Source organism: Onychostoma macrolepis, chromosome 03 (genome assembly GCF_012432095.1).
Source record: "Onychostoma macrolepis isolate SWU-2019 chromosome 03, ASM1243209v1, whole genome shotgun sequence".
Taxonomy (NCBI): domain Eukaryota; kingdom Metazoa; phylum Chordata; class Actinopteri; order Cypriniformes; family Cyprinidae; genus Onychostoma; species Onychostoma macrolepis.
The window spans coordinates 32,805,341-32,822,227 of record NC_081157.1 but is presented as its reverse complement, the minus strand read 5'-3'; the positions used below and the strand labels follow the sequence as shown (position 1 = coordinate 32,822,227).

At 36.4% G+C, this 16,887-nt stretch overlaps 2 protein-coding genes across 2 annotated transcripts in view; both read right to left on the bottom strand.

Annotated features, from left to right (window-relative positions):
- Positions 1–8,958, bottom strand: part of rab11fip4a (RAB11 family interacting protein 4 (class II) a) — a 49,744-nt gene extending 40,786 nt beyond the window's left edge. Inside the window, exon 1 of the mRNA XM_058771992.1 lies at positions 8,703–8,958. Coding sequence (XP_058627975.1) covers positions 8,703–8,855 — 153 coding nt within the window. The 5' untranslated portion in view covers positions 8,856–8,958. The remainder of the gene's footprint in view (positions 1–8,702) is intronic.
- A 2,250-nt stretch (positions 8,959–11,208) lies between these two features.
- coil (coilin p80) lies at positions 11,209–16,852 on the bottom strand. Its single transcript, XM_058770154.1, is given in 8 exon segments — positions 11,209–11,412; positions 14,200–14,288; positions 14,436–14,505; positions 14,583–14,630; positions 14,754–14,843; positions 15,402–15,842; positions 15,844–16,423; positions 16,521–16,852. Coding segments are annotated over 8 exon segments (1,626 nt in total). The 5' UTR covers positions 16,769–16,852; the 3' UTR covers positions 11,209–11,352.
- Positions 16,853–16,887: the final 35 nt, after the last annotated feature.

The window sequence follows — 16,887 nt, the reverse complement described above, 5'->3', positions numbered from 1 at the left end:
TCAGTCTGTGTGTAATGAATGAATATAATATACAAGTTTCACTTTTTGAATGGAATTAGTGAAATAAATCAACTTTTTGATGATATTCTAATTATATGACCAGCACCTGTATATGTCGTTTAACCATGCAAAGCCACATGTCCTATTCATCATGTTCATGTTTTTGTCTGCTTGACAGGACCATACAAATTTGTTTATCTTGTATTAGAGCAGTTAAAATTTGGTGCTCTGAGTACAATTCTCTCATACTGACCACTGGATGTTCAACATGGCACCTCATGGCAAAGAACTCTCTGAGGATTTGAGAATTAGAATTGTTGCTCTCCACAAAGATGGCCGAGGCTATAAGAAGTTCGGTAACACCCTGAAACTGAGTTACAGTACAGTGGCCAGTGGCATACAGAGGTTTTCCAAGACGGGTTTCACTCAGAACTGGCCTCGCAAGGGTCGATCAAAGAAGTTGAGACCTCATGCTGTGCTTTAGGTGCAGAAACTGGCTTCAAAAACAGATGCATGAGTGCTGCCAGCATTGCTTTAGAGGTTGCAGAAGCGGAAGGTCAACTTGTCAGTGCTCAGACCATACGCCGCACACTGCAACAAGTCAGTTTGCATGGCAGTCATCCCAGAAGGAAGCCTCTTCTGAAGTTGGCTCACAAAAAAGCCCGCAAACAGTTTGCTGAAGACAATCTGTCCAAGAGCATGAATTACTGGAAACATGTCCTGTGATCTGATGAGACTAAGATATACTTGTTTGGCTCAAATGGTGTCCAGCATGTGTGGCGATGCCCTGATGAGGAGTACCAAGAAAATTGTGTCTTGCCTACAGTCAAGCGTGGTGGTGGTAGCATCATGGTCTGGGGCTGCATGAGTGCTGCTGGTACTGAGGAGCTGCGGTTCATTGAGGGAAACATGGATTCCAACATGTACTGTGACATTCTGAAGCAGAAGATGATGCCCTCCCTTCAGAAACTGGACCGAACAGCAGTTTTCCAACATAATAACGACCCCAAACACACTGCCAAGATGACAACTGCCTTGCTGATGAATTTGAAGGTGAAAGTGATGGAGTGGCCAAGTATGTCTCCAGACCTGAACCCTAATGAACACCTGTGGGGCATCCTCAAGCTGAAGGTGGAGAAGCACCATGTGTCTAACATCCAGCAGCTCTGTGATGTTATTATGGAGGAGTGGAAGAGGATGCCAGCAACAACCTGCACAGCTCTGGTGAACTCCATGCCCAGGAGGATTAAGGCAGTGCTAGATAACAATGATGCCCCTACAAAATATTGACACTTTGGACACAGCTCTGACATGTTCACTTAGGGTGTACTCATTTTTGTTGCCAGTTATTTAGACAATAATGGCTATATGTTGAGTTATTTTTAGAGGACAGTAAATTTGTACTGCTATACAAGCTGTACATTGACTACTCTAAAATATATCCAAGTTTCATTTCTATAGTATTGTCCCTTGAGAAGATATACTAAAATGTTTGCTGAAATGTGAGAGGTGTACTCACTTTTGTGAGAGACTGTATGATGGATGGATGCACTTTATTGGATTTCTTTTGGACTATTGAATATCAACAGCCATTCAATGCCATTATAAAGCTTGGAAAGAGCCAAGACATTTTTAATATAACTCCAGTTGTATTCGTCTGAGAGAAAAAGCCATTCAGCTATGGATTGAGAGTGAGTAAATCATGGGGTGATTTTAATTTTTGGGTGAACTATCCCTTTAAAAATTCATGCATTAGTCATACAGGTTTGAACAGTGTGGGGCAGTAACCAATGACAGAATTTTAATTTTCGAATGAAATGTCCCTTTAAAGAAGTACTTTAGAGCAGTTGTGTTCAGTTCACATAACTGAAAACTGGTGACATCAGCAGAAATAAAAAATTCACACCACGTCCAGAATATCTGCAGGCTGATTACAAAATCTTTGTTACTTTGAACTCACTGATCAAGCAAGAGTCTTTCATCAGTCTCCATCCTCAAAGTCAGTCAGCATTTGTGATGCATTAAAGGGATAGTTCACCCAAAAATGAAAATTTGACGTTTATCTACTTACACCCAGGGCATCCAAGATGTAGGTGACTTTGTTTCTTCAGTAGAACACAAACGAAAAAGTTGCAGTCTGTCAGTCATATAATGTTAGTCAATGGGCTCCACTGCTTTGAGAGTCAAAAAAACATACACAGACAAAACCAAATTAAACCCTGCGGCTCGTGACGATACACTGAGGTCTAAAGACACGAAACGATCGGTCTGTGCAAGAAAATGAACAATATTTATATAGTTTTTCACCTCCGATCTGCCGCACGGTCCAACTGTCCTGAGCACGTTCACATCAGCCGGTGCGTGACGTGTCTTCTTCTTCTTGTTTTATGGCGGATCGCAGACTTATAAGTGCATTACCGCCACCTATCTCTCAAATGGACCATTAACACACTATCTACAATCTCAATTAGGAGTGTCAATGGTCCATTTGCGAGATATGTGGCGGTAAAACAAGAAGAAGAAGACACGTCACGCACCGGCTGATGTGAACGTGCTCAGGACAGTTGGACCATGCGGCAGATCGGAGGTAAAAAACGATATAAATATTGTTCATTTTCTTGCACAGACCGATCGTTTCGTGTCTTTAGACCTCAGTGTATCGTCACGAGCCGCAGGGTTTAATTTGGTTTTGTCTGTGTATGTTTTTTTGACTCTCAAAGCCGTGGAGCCCATTGACTGACATTATATGACTGACAGACTGCAACGGTTTGAGTTAAAAATCTTCGTTTGTGTTCTACTGAAGAAACAAAGTCACCTACATCTTGGATGCCCTGGGGGTAAGTAGATAAACATCAAATTTTCATTTTTGGGAGAACTATCCCTTTAAGCAATATTTTCGTTGCCAGTTTTGCATTCTGTTACGTTTGAACCTAGAAAGGTCAAATAACGTCTGTGAAAGATTAAATTAAAGCTCAGTGATATGCAGTTGACCCTCACATCTTGTCACTGTATATTCCGTCACGGTCCCTGTGAAGCAGTGCTGTTGTTAATGAGTGTTGCATCAAGCTCAATGTTAGCAACCGCTCTTCAAGGCCATCCCAGTGCAGCCTGTGGGAGGAGATGGAGAGCAGAGGCACACATGTTCACCACACGTTCTGCACTGAAACATCCTCGTGCTTTTCACGCATACCAATCACAGCAACCTTATCATCAGGAAACGGACTGGAGGAGGAGATGGAGAAAGGGAGGGGAGAGACGAGAGGGAGGAATAAGGAATGAAGGTGAAGACTAGATGGAGGATGAAGAAAAAGGTGAGCCGTAAGAGGAAAAGGAAAGGGTATGAGATGACAGGAAATAAAAATGGAAGAAGGGATGGATATAAGGTGATGACATTTAGAGAAATGTAAATAATGGATTAGAGAAAAGAAACGGAGGAGGGATTGGCGAGAAGCTAGGAGACGGTCATCACAAACATTCAAGCTGCTATCATGAACTGCTCCTCACAACTGTGAGTCAGAATCTGTGACTAGCACCACGCAGAGAGAGCAGTCATCTGTGACTGTACCTCACACTCATGCTGTTACATCACTTCCTTCTGCACAAAGCACTCAACTGTAGCGCTGCAACTGGTACAACCTGGCACAAAAACATTTGCTTCTGACTAATGATAAATACACTATTTTATAGCCATTTTGTTGATTGAACTTTTTACAAGATTATTAATATTTTTTGCCATATTCAATTATATTCTATCGTGATAGAATCCCGCTAAATAGACATATATACAATACAAATAAAAAATAATGCACACTAGCGTTCAAAAGTTTTGGGGCAGAAAGTTTTTTTGTTTTTTTTTACAGAAATAAATACTTTTATTCAGCAAGAACACATTAAATTTTAATAAAAAGAGACAGTAAGACATTCATAATGTTTTCTATTAAAAACTAAACAACTAAAATAAAGATTTCTCTTTAAAATAAATGCTTTTCTTTTTAACTTCCTATTCATCAAAAAATCCTAAAAAAAAGTATTATGTAGCTGCAGCACAACTGTTTTCAACATTGATAATAATAATAATAATAATAATAATAATAAGAAGAAGAAGAAGAAGAAGAAGAAGAAGAAGAAGAAGAAGAAATATGAAATGTTTCTTGAGCAGCAAATCTTCATATTAGAATGATTTCTGAAGGATCATGTGACATGAAGACTGCAGTAATAACTGAAAATTCAGCTTTGCATCACAGGAATAAATTACATTTTAAAATACAGTATATTAAAATAGAATTATTTTAAATTATAATAATATTTCACAATATTACTGTTTTACTTTATTTTTGATCAAATAAAAGTAGCCTAGATGAGCGTAAGAGACTTGTTTCGAAACATTTTTTAAAAATCTTACCGACCCCAAACTTTAGAACAATATGTAAATATAATATATAAATACATATAATAACATAATAATATAAACAAAAAAACAACACAAGTCCAACTGAAAGCCCATCGACAAACATTCAATATCTAAAATCCATTATTTGCCATTTCTGGTGTACATTTAGTGCGCATGTTACCAACCCCAAACAGTAGTATATATATTAATAATATAAAAAAATAAACCTACAAAAACAACTAAATCACGATGTGCATCAATGAGTCCTTGCCCTTTGTGCCCACTATCAATCAGATAAAATCACCCATTTGTCACCACTGCTGACTCCTGCATACTGCTCACCATGTTTAGCAAGCAAAACAGTCACACGGCCTAACTCGGTATAAAACATATGTGACGACTCAGTGAGCTAGTATGGGATTAATTTCTGAAATCAAATTAGATAATCTGTGATCTTAATAATCACATTAATATTTCAGATGTGCAGTACATGAACCTATGGCATGCACAACATCAAGATTTCCTGAAAAAGATGTAGGCAAACTGAGGCAGGTTGCTCATTTAGTTTTCATTATTGCCGTCCACTGAGACTATACAGACTCATTTTAAATGTCAAAGAGCGTTGAGGCACCACAATTCATTATTAATTAAATTGAATGTGTAAAGGAAGCCAATTAAAAATCTTAATCAGCTGAACAAAAAATCAAACGTCAACCAAGAACAGCTGCACATGGTTGAGCAGCACACAATGCAGAAAAATAGTCTATAATTTGTGTCATGTAGAGAAAATACTTATGTACAATTATGGCCAAAAGTATTGGCACCCTTGGTAAATATGATCAGAGGAGGCTGTGAAAATTAATCTGCATTGTTACTCCTTTTAATCTTTTATTTAAAAAACTCACAAAAATCTAACCTTTCATTGGATAATAAGATTTTTAAATGGGGGGAAATATCATTATGAAATAAATGTTTTTCTCTAATACACATTGGACACAATTAACGGCACCCTTTTATTCAATACTTTTTGAAACCTCCATTTGCCAGTTTAACAGCTCTAAATGTTCTCCTATAATGCCTGATGAGGTTAGAGAACAAGAGATCAGAGACCATTCCTTCATCCAGAATCACTCCAGACCCTTTAGATTCCCAGCTCCATGTTGGTGCTTCTTCTCTTCAGTTCACCCACTCATTTTCTACAGGGTTCAGGTCAGAGGACTGGAATGGCCAGCAGAAGCTTGGTTTTGTGCTCAGTGACCCGTTTTTGTGTTGTTTTTGAGGTTTGTGTTTGGATTATTGTGCGGTTGGAAGATCCAAACATGGCCCATTATAAGATTTCTAACAGAGTCAGTCACTTATTGATTTTCTTTATCTGTTGTTATTTGATAGAATCAGTGATGCCGTGTGTCTAAACAAGATGTCCAGGACCTCCAGCAGAAATATAGGCCCACAACATCAAAAATACAGCAGTATATTTCATTGTACACATGGGGTACTTTTTATCCCTGTGTTCACCAAACCCATCTTGAGTGTTTGCTGCTAAAAAGCTCATTTTTTAGTTTCATCTGACCATAGAAGCCAGTCCCATTTGAAGTTCCAGTCGTGTCTGATAACTGAATATGCTGGAGTTTGTTTTTGGATGAGCGAGGAGAATTTTTCTTGAAACCCTCCCAAACAACACGTGGTGATGTAGGTGCTGTTTGACAATTTTTTTTAAGGTTTTCTGACCCCGAGACTCAACTATTTTCTGCAAATCTCCAGCTGTGATCCTTGGAGAGTCTTTAGCCACTCAAACTCTCCTTCTCACTGTATATTAGGACGATATGGACACACGTCCTCTTCCAGGCAGTTTCATAACATTTTATGTTGATTGGAAATTCTTAATTATTGCCCTGATGGTGGAAATGGGAATTTTCACTGCTCTAGCTCTTTTCTTAAAGCCACTTCACTAATTTGTGAAGCTCAATTATCTTTTGCTGCACATCAGAACTATATTCTTTGGTTTTTCTCATGGTGATGGATGATTAAGGGAATTTGAGCTTTGTTTTCCCTCCTATTTATATTTCTGTGAAACAGGAAGTCATGGCTGGATAATTTTTATGTTCATAATCACCTTGGAGTGCTCAAATTTGTGAATATGAATGGGAATATACTTCAGAGATATTGTTCTTATAAGAATTTCTAGGGGTGCCAATAATTGTGTCCAACGTGTATCTGAGAAAAACATTAATTTCATAATGATATTTCCCCCCATTTTAAATTGTTTTAGTTCAATGAAAGGTTAGATTTTTGTGATTTTTTTTAAATAAAAGATCAAAAGGATAATAATGCAGATTAATTTTCAGAGAGTTCTTTGATCATATTTACCAAAGGTGCCAATACTTTTGGCCATGACTGTACTACCAAAATCTCAAGCCAATCTGAAAATGACCCTGATAAATTCAGATATCTTTGTTAAAGTCTGTGTAACCTACAGATCCAAAACAACCTGCACTGCATCCTTATCTTAAACACCACCCTGCTTTAACTGAAAGTAAAGGCCTCTTCAGCATCCTCAGATTGTTAAACATGGATTGCCATTGTGACAGTAAAGGAAATGAGCATTTTTTCTGCTGTTTGTATTGTGCCTTCATTATATTGTGAGTCTGTAAATGAGAAAAAAAGATAATGAGGATTAGCCAAAGCACCTGTGATTCCTGTCATTATGATGTTTGTTTTGGTCACGCTCTAAATACAGGCAGTTCTCTGGAGCAGATAAGCTGAACTGACAGATCAACTCATGAGAGGGGGGAAGCAATGACACGTTTTAATGTAGCGTTAAATAAATCCTTATGGGAGTCAATCATGTTTTCATTATGTTGCCACTTTAAATAGATTTATTAATGAATGCAGTAGAACTATGTTATTGAGAAAGCCCACAGACACATGGTAATATTTTGTTATCAGAGAGCTGAACGCAATTGAATGCAATGAAAGACACAAACTCAACTGATATTCAGCAGGAGCAGAACTCACACAGGGCAGTAGATATTGACTAGTCACTCTGAGGAGAGATGCTCTTCATTAGACAGATTTCTAGACAAAAGCATTTATTGGCAGCCCATCAAGAAGCACACACTGAACTACACAGCCAAACCACCGGCGCTAGAAATGCAAGGTCAAGATCTACAGTTAAGAGATCCAGTACTGCTCACTGCTTGAGACAAGAACTATTCTAAAATTATAGAACATACAGTACATCATGATCAGTTGTAAAAATTAAATGAATGGTTATTTTGATTAACTAACTAAAATTTATTTGATAAATAAATTTGCATTTAAATATGTAATTTTTAATGCATCCTGTATGTTGTTTACAGGTTAAAGAAATGTTTTACATGTCCTGGACAGTAAGTCAACCATCCATTTATCCATTTTCTAATTTTAAATGGCCTACTGCAATTAATATTGTGATATATTCTTGATATATATATATATATATATATATATTCTTGTTGTTTAATAGGCTTGTCCAAAATCTCATGATATAGCCTAGGCTAAACGATGAAGCGCTACATACACATGATATTTAAACACACAAAAAACATTAGCCTCCACAGACATAGTGTTTGAGTAAAGAAAACGCTGTACTATTGAGTATATTTGTAGCAATAGCCAACAATACATTGTATGGGTCAAAATTATCAATTTTTCTTTTCTGCCAAAAATCATTAGTATATTAAGTAAAGATCATGTTCCATGAAGATATTTTGTACATTTCCTACCATAAATATATCAATAGGTTACTTAATTTTTGATTATGCATTCCTAAGAAATTCATTTGGACAACTTTAAAGGTGATTTTTTTTGCACCCTCAGATTCCAGATTTTCAAATAGTTTCTCGGCCATATATTGTTCTATCCTAACAAACCATTTATTCAGTTTTCAGATGATGTATAAATCTCATATATATATTTATATATATACGAATATGAACTGTTGAATCTGTAAGTGATGCCTGATGACATCACAGTTGATGAGGGAGAGCAAGGAGACAGTTGTCTTGGTTACTTGGCGGAAGTGCAATTATTAAACTGCTTAGAGCCTATAAATCATAAATCTATAGCACCAGTCCAGCACCAATTACAGAAAATAAGATAGGCTATGTGGATAAACCAACCTGTTTGCACAAATTTGTTGAAAGTGTTTAATGTAATTAATCCCAGAGACTGTAAAATGTAAGGTACAGAAGTGCTCCGCAATATTAGAAGCCAAACATGCCAGAATGAAGGAATAATACAAGTGAGTGATAATATAAAGAGAGGCTCTTACTTCATCTCCTTGGCCGAACTGTAGACCGAGGTCCACGAAGTGCTCAACACGGATATATCCGTCTGCGTCCTCGTCGCACACGTCGAACACTTCTTTGAGCTTTTTCAGGAAAACCAGCAGCTGCTCTTGGTCGGGGAAGACATTACCGTCCATCCTTATGAAGAGGCGCTGTTAAAGGCGCTGTATTAGAGAGACTGGGCAGCTGCGAGCGCGCTCTCCATCCTCTCAGCCTCGGCGCTCTGTCATCAGCAGCAGCAGCAGCATCGCTTCAGTCCAGCTGGAGGAGGAGGAGGAGGAGGGGCGGAGAGGAGGGGAGGGGCGTAGACTGGCTTTGACGTCGCGTGTGACGCGGACGCTTCAGCTCGCTTTGATTGGTTCACGCGACTGACATAAGTGTCAACGAAACTCCGATTGGATTGATAACTGTGGGGCTGATCCCCAGTCAGAGCGGTTTCAAAACAAAAGAGTTTATTTGCAAAAACAGATATTTTTTAATTATTTTTTTGGTTTTGTTATTTCTAGTGCTGTCAAACGATTAATCATATCCAAAATAAACATTTTTGTTTACATAATATGTGTGAACTCTTCATTTTTATGTATATATAAATACATACACATGCATGTATATATTTAAGAAAAATATGTTAAATTATATATGAATATAAATGTATTATACACATGTAAATATTTTTTTTAATATGCATGCATGTGTGTGAATTTATATATATACATAAATTTCCATAGCACACACATATATATTATGTAAACAATAACTTTTGGATGTGATTAATCACAATTAATGGTTTGGCAGCACCAATAACCCCACTGCAGTTTGATTGAGATTATCTAGAATGCACAATGAAAAAAAAAAAAAAAAAACATGATTTTTGAAAATTATGTTTTTGCAAATTAACTCTTCAAAGGATAAAGTGAGCACATTATCAACTATATCTGTTCCTGTTCTCTTGCTCAGGGTGTCAGCACTGCTGAATGAATATCAGTTCATACATCAGTTCAGAATATTATTCTTATTACTATTCATTACCAGTGTTGGGAAGTAACTAGTTATATGTAACTAATTTACGTAATTTAAGTACAAAATAAATGTAGTAATTGTAATCAGTCACAGTTACATGAGACAAATTAAGTTACTTATGAAAAGGTTAACGATTACAAATGGGGTTGCAACTGATTTTTTATACACACCCACATATAGATTTAATTGATTTCTTTCATAAATTGCAGTGACTGCTCTAAAATATGAGACACCAATGTTTTTGGAGTTTAGGATACATGCTTATTCAATAACTGTTTATTTGCGTTTATGTATATGCTTAATTTTAAGATTATCTGTTTTTTCCAAGCTATTGCTAGATGCCAGTGTTTCCTGTCATAACTATGCAAGATTTGACTTCAAAAACAGTATCATAGCTGTTAAACTATATCATGCTTTGGTTTTAAATCTGTATTTAACCTCAGAATGATCTCAAAGTAAATCTGATTTTAATTCAAGCGATGAAGGCTTTCGAAAGTGACAGTAATCAGTGTTGATTACTACTGTGAGGTTACCCTATCAGGTTTACATGTTTGAAAATGATTAATAGTTGAAAACATTAGAAAGTTAGAGAAGTAATAAAATGTAATCAGTTACATTATTTTAAAAAAGTACTTATTACATTTTAGATAGGGTAACTTGTAATCTGGAACCTATCAGTAACCTTCCCAACACTGTTCATTACTCCGCAGAATAATCAAGAATAAATACTTGAGACTAAAAAGACAAGGACTCTATTTGTTTTATTTTTTTTCCTATCAAACAATTCAAATGAATTTTGATTTTGAAATGTGATTTTTTTATTAAAATGTAACATCCTATCTCTGTATAAAATTAGTTTTTACCTACCAAGGATGATCCTTAAATAAAACACTCCTGCGGAGTAAGGGAGCATGCCTTATCCTCTCTCTCTCTCTCTCTCTCTCTCTTTTCAATATTGCAAGAGAAACAGTACAACTTCTAGAGGAACATTTTCAAGCACATACACACATCAAACATGTTCACCTATTCTTGCACAATGTAACAGTATCATATAGGACAAAAAGAATTAAGAACGATACATGTGCGCTTTATTCTCAGTTTTGTTGCTTGCTTTTGTGATTATGCTACTGTTATTTTCAGCATTCACTTAAAATAAGACATGAATTGTATAAATTCGAGCAGACATATTGCTTCAGTATTTTTTCATTCAGTTCAAGAGTGTAAACTTTATTATTAAACTGAACAAATGAATTAATACACTAAATGTCCTTCTCAAAAGCAACAAGTAGAATATTGTTTACACTAAGTGCAAATTGTGACAGGTGATACTCACACAATGCCTACTTTTTGTACTAAAACCTAAACCCATCTCTCCATAATAAGTAAAAACAGCCTAGGCCAACAATGACTATTTGCACTCACTGTATAAACACACACTAATAATAAATCAATCACCTCTACTCCCATATAAAAAAAAAAATATTTATTTAACTGACATTGAGAATAAAATTAAAAGTCAATACAACATGGAAATTAGCCGTTTCAACAAAACAGCATTAAAATAAAAAGGTCGTCCGTAAAGGTCTGGCTCAGTTAACATGTTTTGTACGACCATCATCCAACATTCTCCACAATGAGTCGGGGCTCCAAAAGAGAATCCCAGCGCTCAGTCAGCTGCAGGAAAGACATCAAAGAAAGGCTTGTTTTAGCCTACCACAGCATACACTTGTACAAAGAACTGCCCTTATTCACTTCAACAATTATACGGGATAATCAGAAAGCAACATTTGTGTGGGAGTGGGGGATGGGGTTACAATCCAAACTACAAAAGAGGGTTTAGAGCTTTGCCAAACAGTGCTCACAGCACTGCCAGGACACTGCATGTGTTAAACATGGAGTATGCACATTTATATCCCTTTGAAACTTCTGTGTCAAATGCACTTCCCCAGCAAGTGTTGTAATTATGATCCATAATCTGAATTTAAAATACAACATGAACCTGAGAAATAATTTGTCATGGAGATAATTAGTCACAAACACTCTTCAAAAGGTCTTTGCACACTGAAATTTTCGTATGTGTTTTTTCGTATTCGTCATCCTTTCCTATCAAAATGCTTGCTACGGATGCGAAAATGCAGAAAATCGAACCTGATCCGAATTTTTTTTGTTACGGACGAAAGTTTCGGAGGCAGTGTGTAAACGTGATTGACACAACATGAGGTCGTATTTATTTTTTAACGTGCAAAAATTTCAGACGAAAATATCGGACTCAGTGTGCAATGACCTTTACTGGGGCTGTGCGATATTGATAAAAAAAAAAAATTATAATATTTCGATATTTTATCGATAACGATAATTAGACTATATTTTGCCAGGTTGTGTTTTTGATGTTCTTCATTCTGTGTGGTGGTCAGTTCACAGCAGTGATAGAAATTGATCTTTTTCAATAAGTTTAAATTGATTTTTACATTTTATGGCCATTTTTACCTTTATAAAGCCATTTTCTTCTAAAAGTTTGCATCATATCAAATTCTTACATTTAATCAGTGAATTCATATGACCTAATGTAATGGTTTGACCAGTGTGGCTTTGTAGCGCAAGACTGTAATTCAGCTCTCCTGGATGCAATTCAAGAGAAGAAGAGAGACATAGCGCTTCAGAGAAAATGCATCCGAAGCTGAGAGGCGTTTGGATGAATATGTAAATATATATTGCGCTTTCCTCTCAGTAACAAAATAAACACAACAAAAACTGGCAGCAGTGTGAAAGCAGCAGTTAAAATGCATCTGATTACAACGATGTGGATGTTTGCATGAGCTCTGCTTTTCAGTAACGTTACTCCAGTAAAGTCCGGTCACATCACGTTTATTTATATAGTAACTTACTTTATGCAATAGATAGCCTTAATTCAAGCAGCTTTACGGTATTAAACATGAAAAACCAGAGTCAGTGTCGCTTTCAGTTAGAATTACAACTTGATTTTCTGTTATTAAGCAGCTCTCCAGTGTGGAGCTAGCTAATGATAAAATCTTTTTATTAGTGGGAAAAAAATAATTTAATTAAAGTGATAGTTTGGTTTACAGAGATCAAAGCTTGATCTAGCTCAGGACTGTTTTGGTTATCATAACCCTATAAGGTATTTTAAGACATTATGTTGTGAATAAAATAGTTTATCCAAAGTGACTTATCACTTACCTTTATTTAGTTTCTTATCTATATGACTTACAAAAGGAGATGTTAGGCAGAATGTGAAAGATGTGTCATTCAGTTACTTTTTCATGTAGCTAATTAAATGGTGAGAGAGTGTCTCTGTCTGTTATCTCATTTTGTGTGCCAAATACATCTATTTGTATAATGAATTGGTAACACTTTACAATAAGGTATAATTTGTTAACATTAATGTATTAATTAACATCAATGAACAATTCATTTATTACATTTAACTATTAATCTTTGTTAATGTTGGTTAATAAAAATACAGTTGTTCATTGTTTGTTCGTGTTAGTTCAAAGTGCATTTACCAGTGTTAAAAAACAACTTGTGATTTTAATAATGCATTAGTAAATGCTGAAATTAACATTAACTAAGATTAACAAATGCTGTAGAAGTATTGTTCATTCTTAGTTCATGTTTACTAATGTTAACTAATGAACCTTATTGTAAAGTGTTACCAATTAATTGTATAATAATTGTAATTACATAATATGCTTTTCTAAAGCTGAAGTGACCTTTGTTAGAATATGTGTAACTTAATATTTTAACTAGTTGCAAAATCTGAATAATCAAACAAAGTCTACTGATTAATCAGTGAAATAAGCGACGATCAGTCGATTAATTGTTCTAATAACAGTTAGATTAATCGATTATCAAAATAATCGTTTGTTGCAGCCCTAATTGTGTCAAAAATGTAAGTCTCTTAAATAACTTCGTTTATTGAACTGTTGTAAAAAAAATTAATTTAAGAAAAAAATCTATATCACATTTGTAATCATGGTAATTTTTGGAGGGAAAAAAAAGAAAAAAAAAGGCACTCTTAGTGCAAAAAAGATTAACTATATTAAGTGGTATAAATGTATACATTTTCTGCCCCCATATCTGGAATTTGTGATCATTCTAAATGTATTTTATTAGACTGAATCATGCAGTGAAAGAACGCACTCTAAATGCGCACACGCATCAATCTAGACTTCACGTAATGTATGCGTGCATTCTGTGGGGTGTTTTGAATGGTTTTTGCAAAATACTCGATAACGTCAAATCATTTATCAGCTGTTTGGACTCTCATTCTGACGGCACCCATTCACTGCAGAGGATCCATTGGTGAATTAGTGATGTAATGCAAAATTGTCTTCAAATCCGTTCCATGGAATGAAGAAATAAATGCATCTACATCTTGAATGACTTGAGGGAAAATAAATTGTAATTTTTGGATGCCTATTTCTTTAAGAGAACATTCAGTACCTGTGATCCATGTGTGACAGCATACTCTACTCTCTCAGATCCATCAGGGTTCTGATATACCAGGTCAAACTTGCCAGGTTCAGCTGGAGCTAAAAGACACATAATAAAATAAGGTACTGCTGCAGAAGGAAGAGTGCAATCTAGTGTGTAATAAAGCACCTGCAAACCTCCAGGCGTCAAATTTATATAACTGAAACAGTGGCAAACATTAAAAAAAAAAGAAGTCACGGCGATACCTTGAGTTTGAGAAATAAGTTCAAGCTCCATCACTTTTGTTTGAGGATTGAATGCAATAATCTTCCCTTCCTAAATAACAACAGCAAACTGTTAATTTACATTGCACACAACACAATTTACAGTAAAAGAAGTGTATAATGGCTTACTTTATAATCAGACACCTCTGGTGTGTAGTTCTCCGTCAGCTCCAAAAGCTTTAAGACAGGAGAGAACCATGAAAAACTTACATGTGGTCACTGAACCTAGGAAAACTATCAAGATATTTAAAAAACAAAAACTGAAGTATATCTATTATCAATTATCATATCACATTGTACCTTAAAGGCAATTTTTTGGCCCACTGCAGGGGGAGCTGCCAGCAAGGGTAAAGCTGCGTAGTCTCGTTTGGGAGCTGTTTCAGGTGGATTCTACAAGAACACAAAAAAAATTAACCGTGTGGTTAGTGATTAAAGTGTAAAAAATACATAAATATAATTATGTATTTATTATTTAGAATATTTTTTGTTAATTAATTAATATGAATTACTTAATTTAAAAAAATGAAAAACTAATAATATCTATTAGCTGAAAATGTTGTCCAGGTCTGGACATATGAAAATGTTCTCTAGAGTAAGGGTTTTCAACCTTAACTGACCAGCATAGAGCTAGATTTCAATCAGCGTCTCTTTTTACAAAAATGTTTATTATATAAATAATGTATATTTTAAAAAAAAGTGTTACTGAGAAAATCGAGTGTGTGTATAAAAAAAAAAAAAAAAAAAACTCTGATTATCATTACATCATGACCTGATAAACAAACAAATATCAATAATTTTGCAACATTTTATGATTTGTACATCTTATCCACAGATTCCTGGCTGAAAACCCTACATTTAGAGGCCATTTTTCCTCGCAATTCTTTTGCAAAAAAAAAATTGGGTAACAGTAGCTTCTTCTCAAAAACCACATCTTCACTTTCAACTCACCTGCAGAATAAAACTTTCATTAGTCAGAGAATCGTTCTGTTTCTGCCGCTCGCCATTTTCATAGTTGTAATGAAAGTCTTGTTTCCACGGTGTTCCCTTGGCCCTACCAAAACCTCCTCTCCCACTGCCTCGGTTCGCACCTCGACCTCTGCCTCTCTCCTGACCTCTTGTGTTTCCTCTGTCTCTGCCTGCTGCTTCACTAACACCAGGGCTCAAACCAGCAATCTTCAGTCCCATCCCTTGAAGGTTTGGTTTCTTAATCACAAGCTCTATTTCACTGGCCTCAGAGTCTGAGCTCTCTGGCTTATCCTGGGGCTTTTTAGGCACCGAAGACGAGACAGACTGAACTGTAGCTGAGGAGGGCTGAGCTGATACTTGTGATTTCTTAGCTGTAGTTCTAGCTTGGCTGAGGGATGGGGAAGAGGAAGAGGAATCTGTGGAGCTCTCTGCGTTGCGGGGTCTGTAGTGGAAGTTTTGAGGTTGTGCTAGATAGTTTAGGTGTAACCGGAAGCGGCTGTACAGAAGCGTTGTTTTTGGATCTCTCTGTGTCATCCGAAGACGATGTGCTTTCGTTCCGTGGCTTTTTGGCAGCGCCATTCTGCTTGGGTTTAGGTTTAGGTTTTGGTGGAGGGGCCTTATTGTGAGACTCACCCTCACTGCTGTCCGAAGAACTTGACGTTGGTTGGCGAGTCTTTTTACGTGTTGTTTTGTCACTGGTGGGGACAGCAGAAATGCTTTTTCTGTTGTTTTTAGTAGAAGACGGGGTTTCAGTGTTCTTTTGAGGGGCGGCAGGTTTGGTGGCTGACTCTTTCACCTCTTTCTTCTTCTTTTTCTTCTTCTTGGCACCCTCTGCTGGTGCCAAGCCATTGATTTGCACATCTTCATGTTTCTTTTTTTTACTTATACCTTCACTGATCTGCATCTCATCCTCTCTCCCTCTTTTCTTGGCCTTTGAGTTTTGTGCTTCAGGGTTTTGGTAAACATCTGCTCCGTTAATATAAACAGCACTGGATGCCTTCACCCTGTCAATAGACATGATAAATAAATACTTATCAGCATAAAAAGGTTATTTAAACTGGCATAAACGTTCTCCATATTATCTCACAATACAGTTCTTACCTTATGCCATCATTATCACGTACAATATAAATACTTTCTGTGGAAGGCAGGTAGCAATCCTCAATGAACAAGTCTAAAATAGTCCTACGGCTGTAGCCAAACTTTTCCTTTATGATGCTGGAAAGATCTGCGACAACTCGGCATTTGTTTAAGTCCACCAGCAACCAACACATCCGACACTCAGGTGTTGCGGGAGGAGGATAATCAAAGTACAATCTAACCCTGACACAATTGAGGCTGGTGGCCATGCCTGAGCAGTGTATCGTCGATGAGGATGATGGAGGCGCTCACTGTTTTAAACAGGTCTTGTCACACACTCTGCTGCTCTCTATTGGTGTGGAAGAGAATAACTGCAGTTTACTTCCCT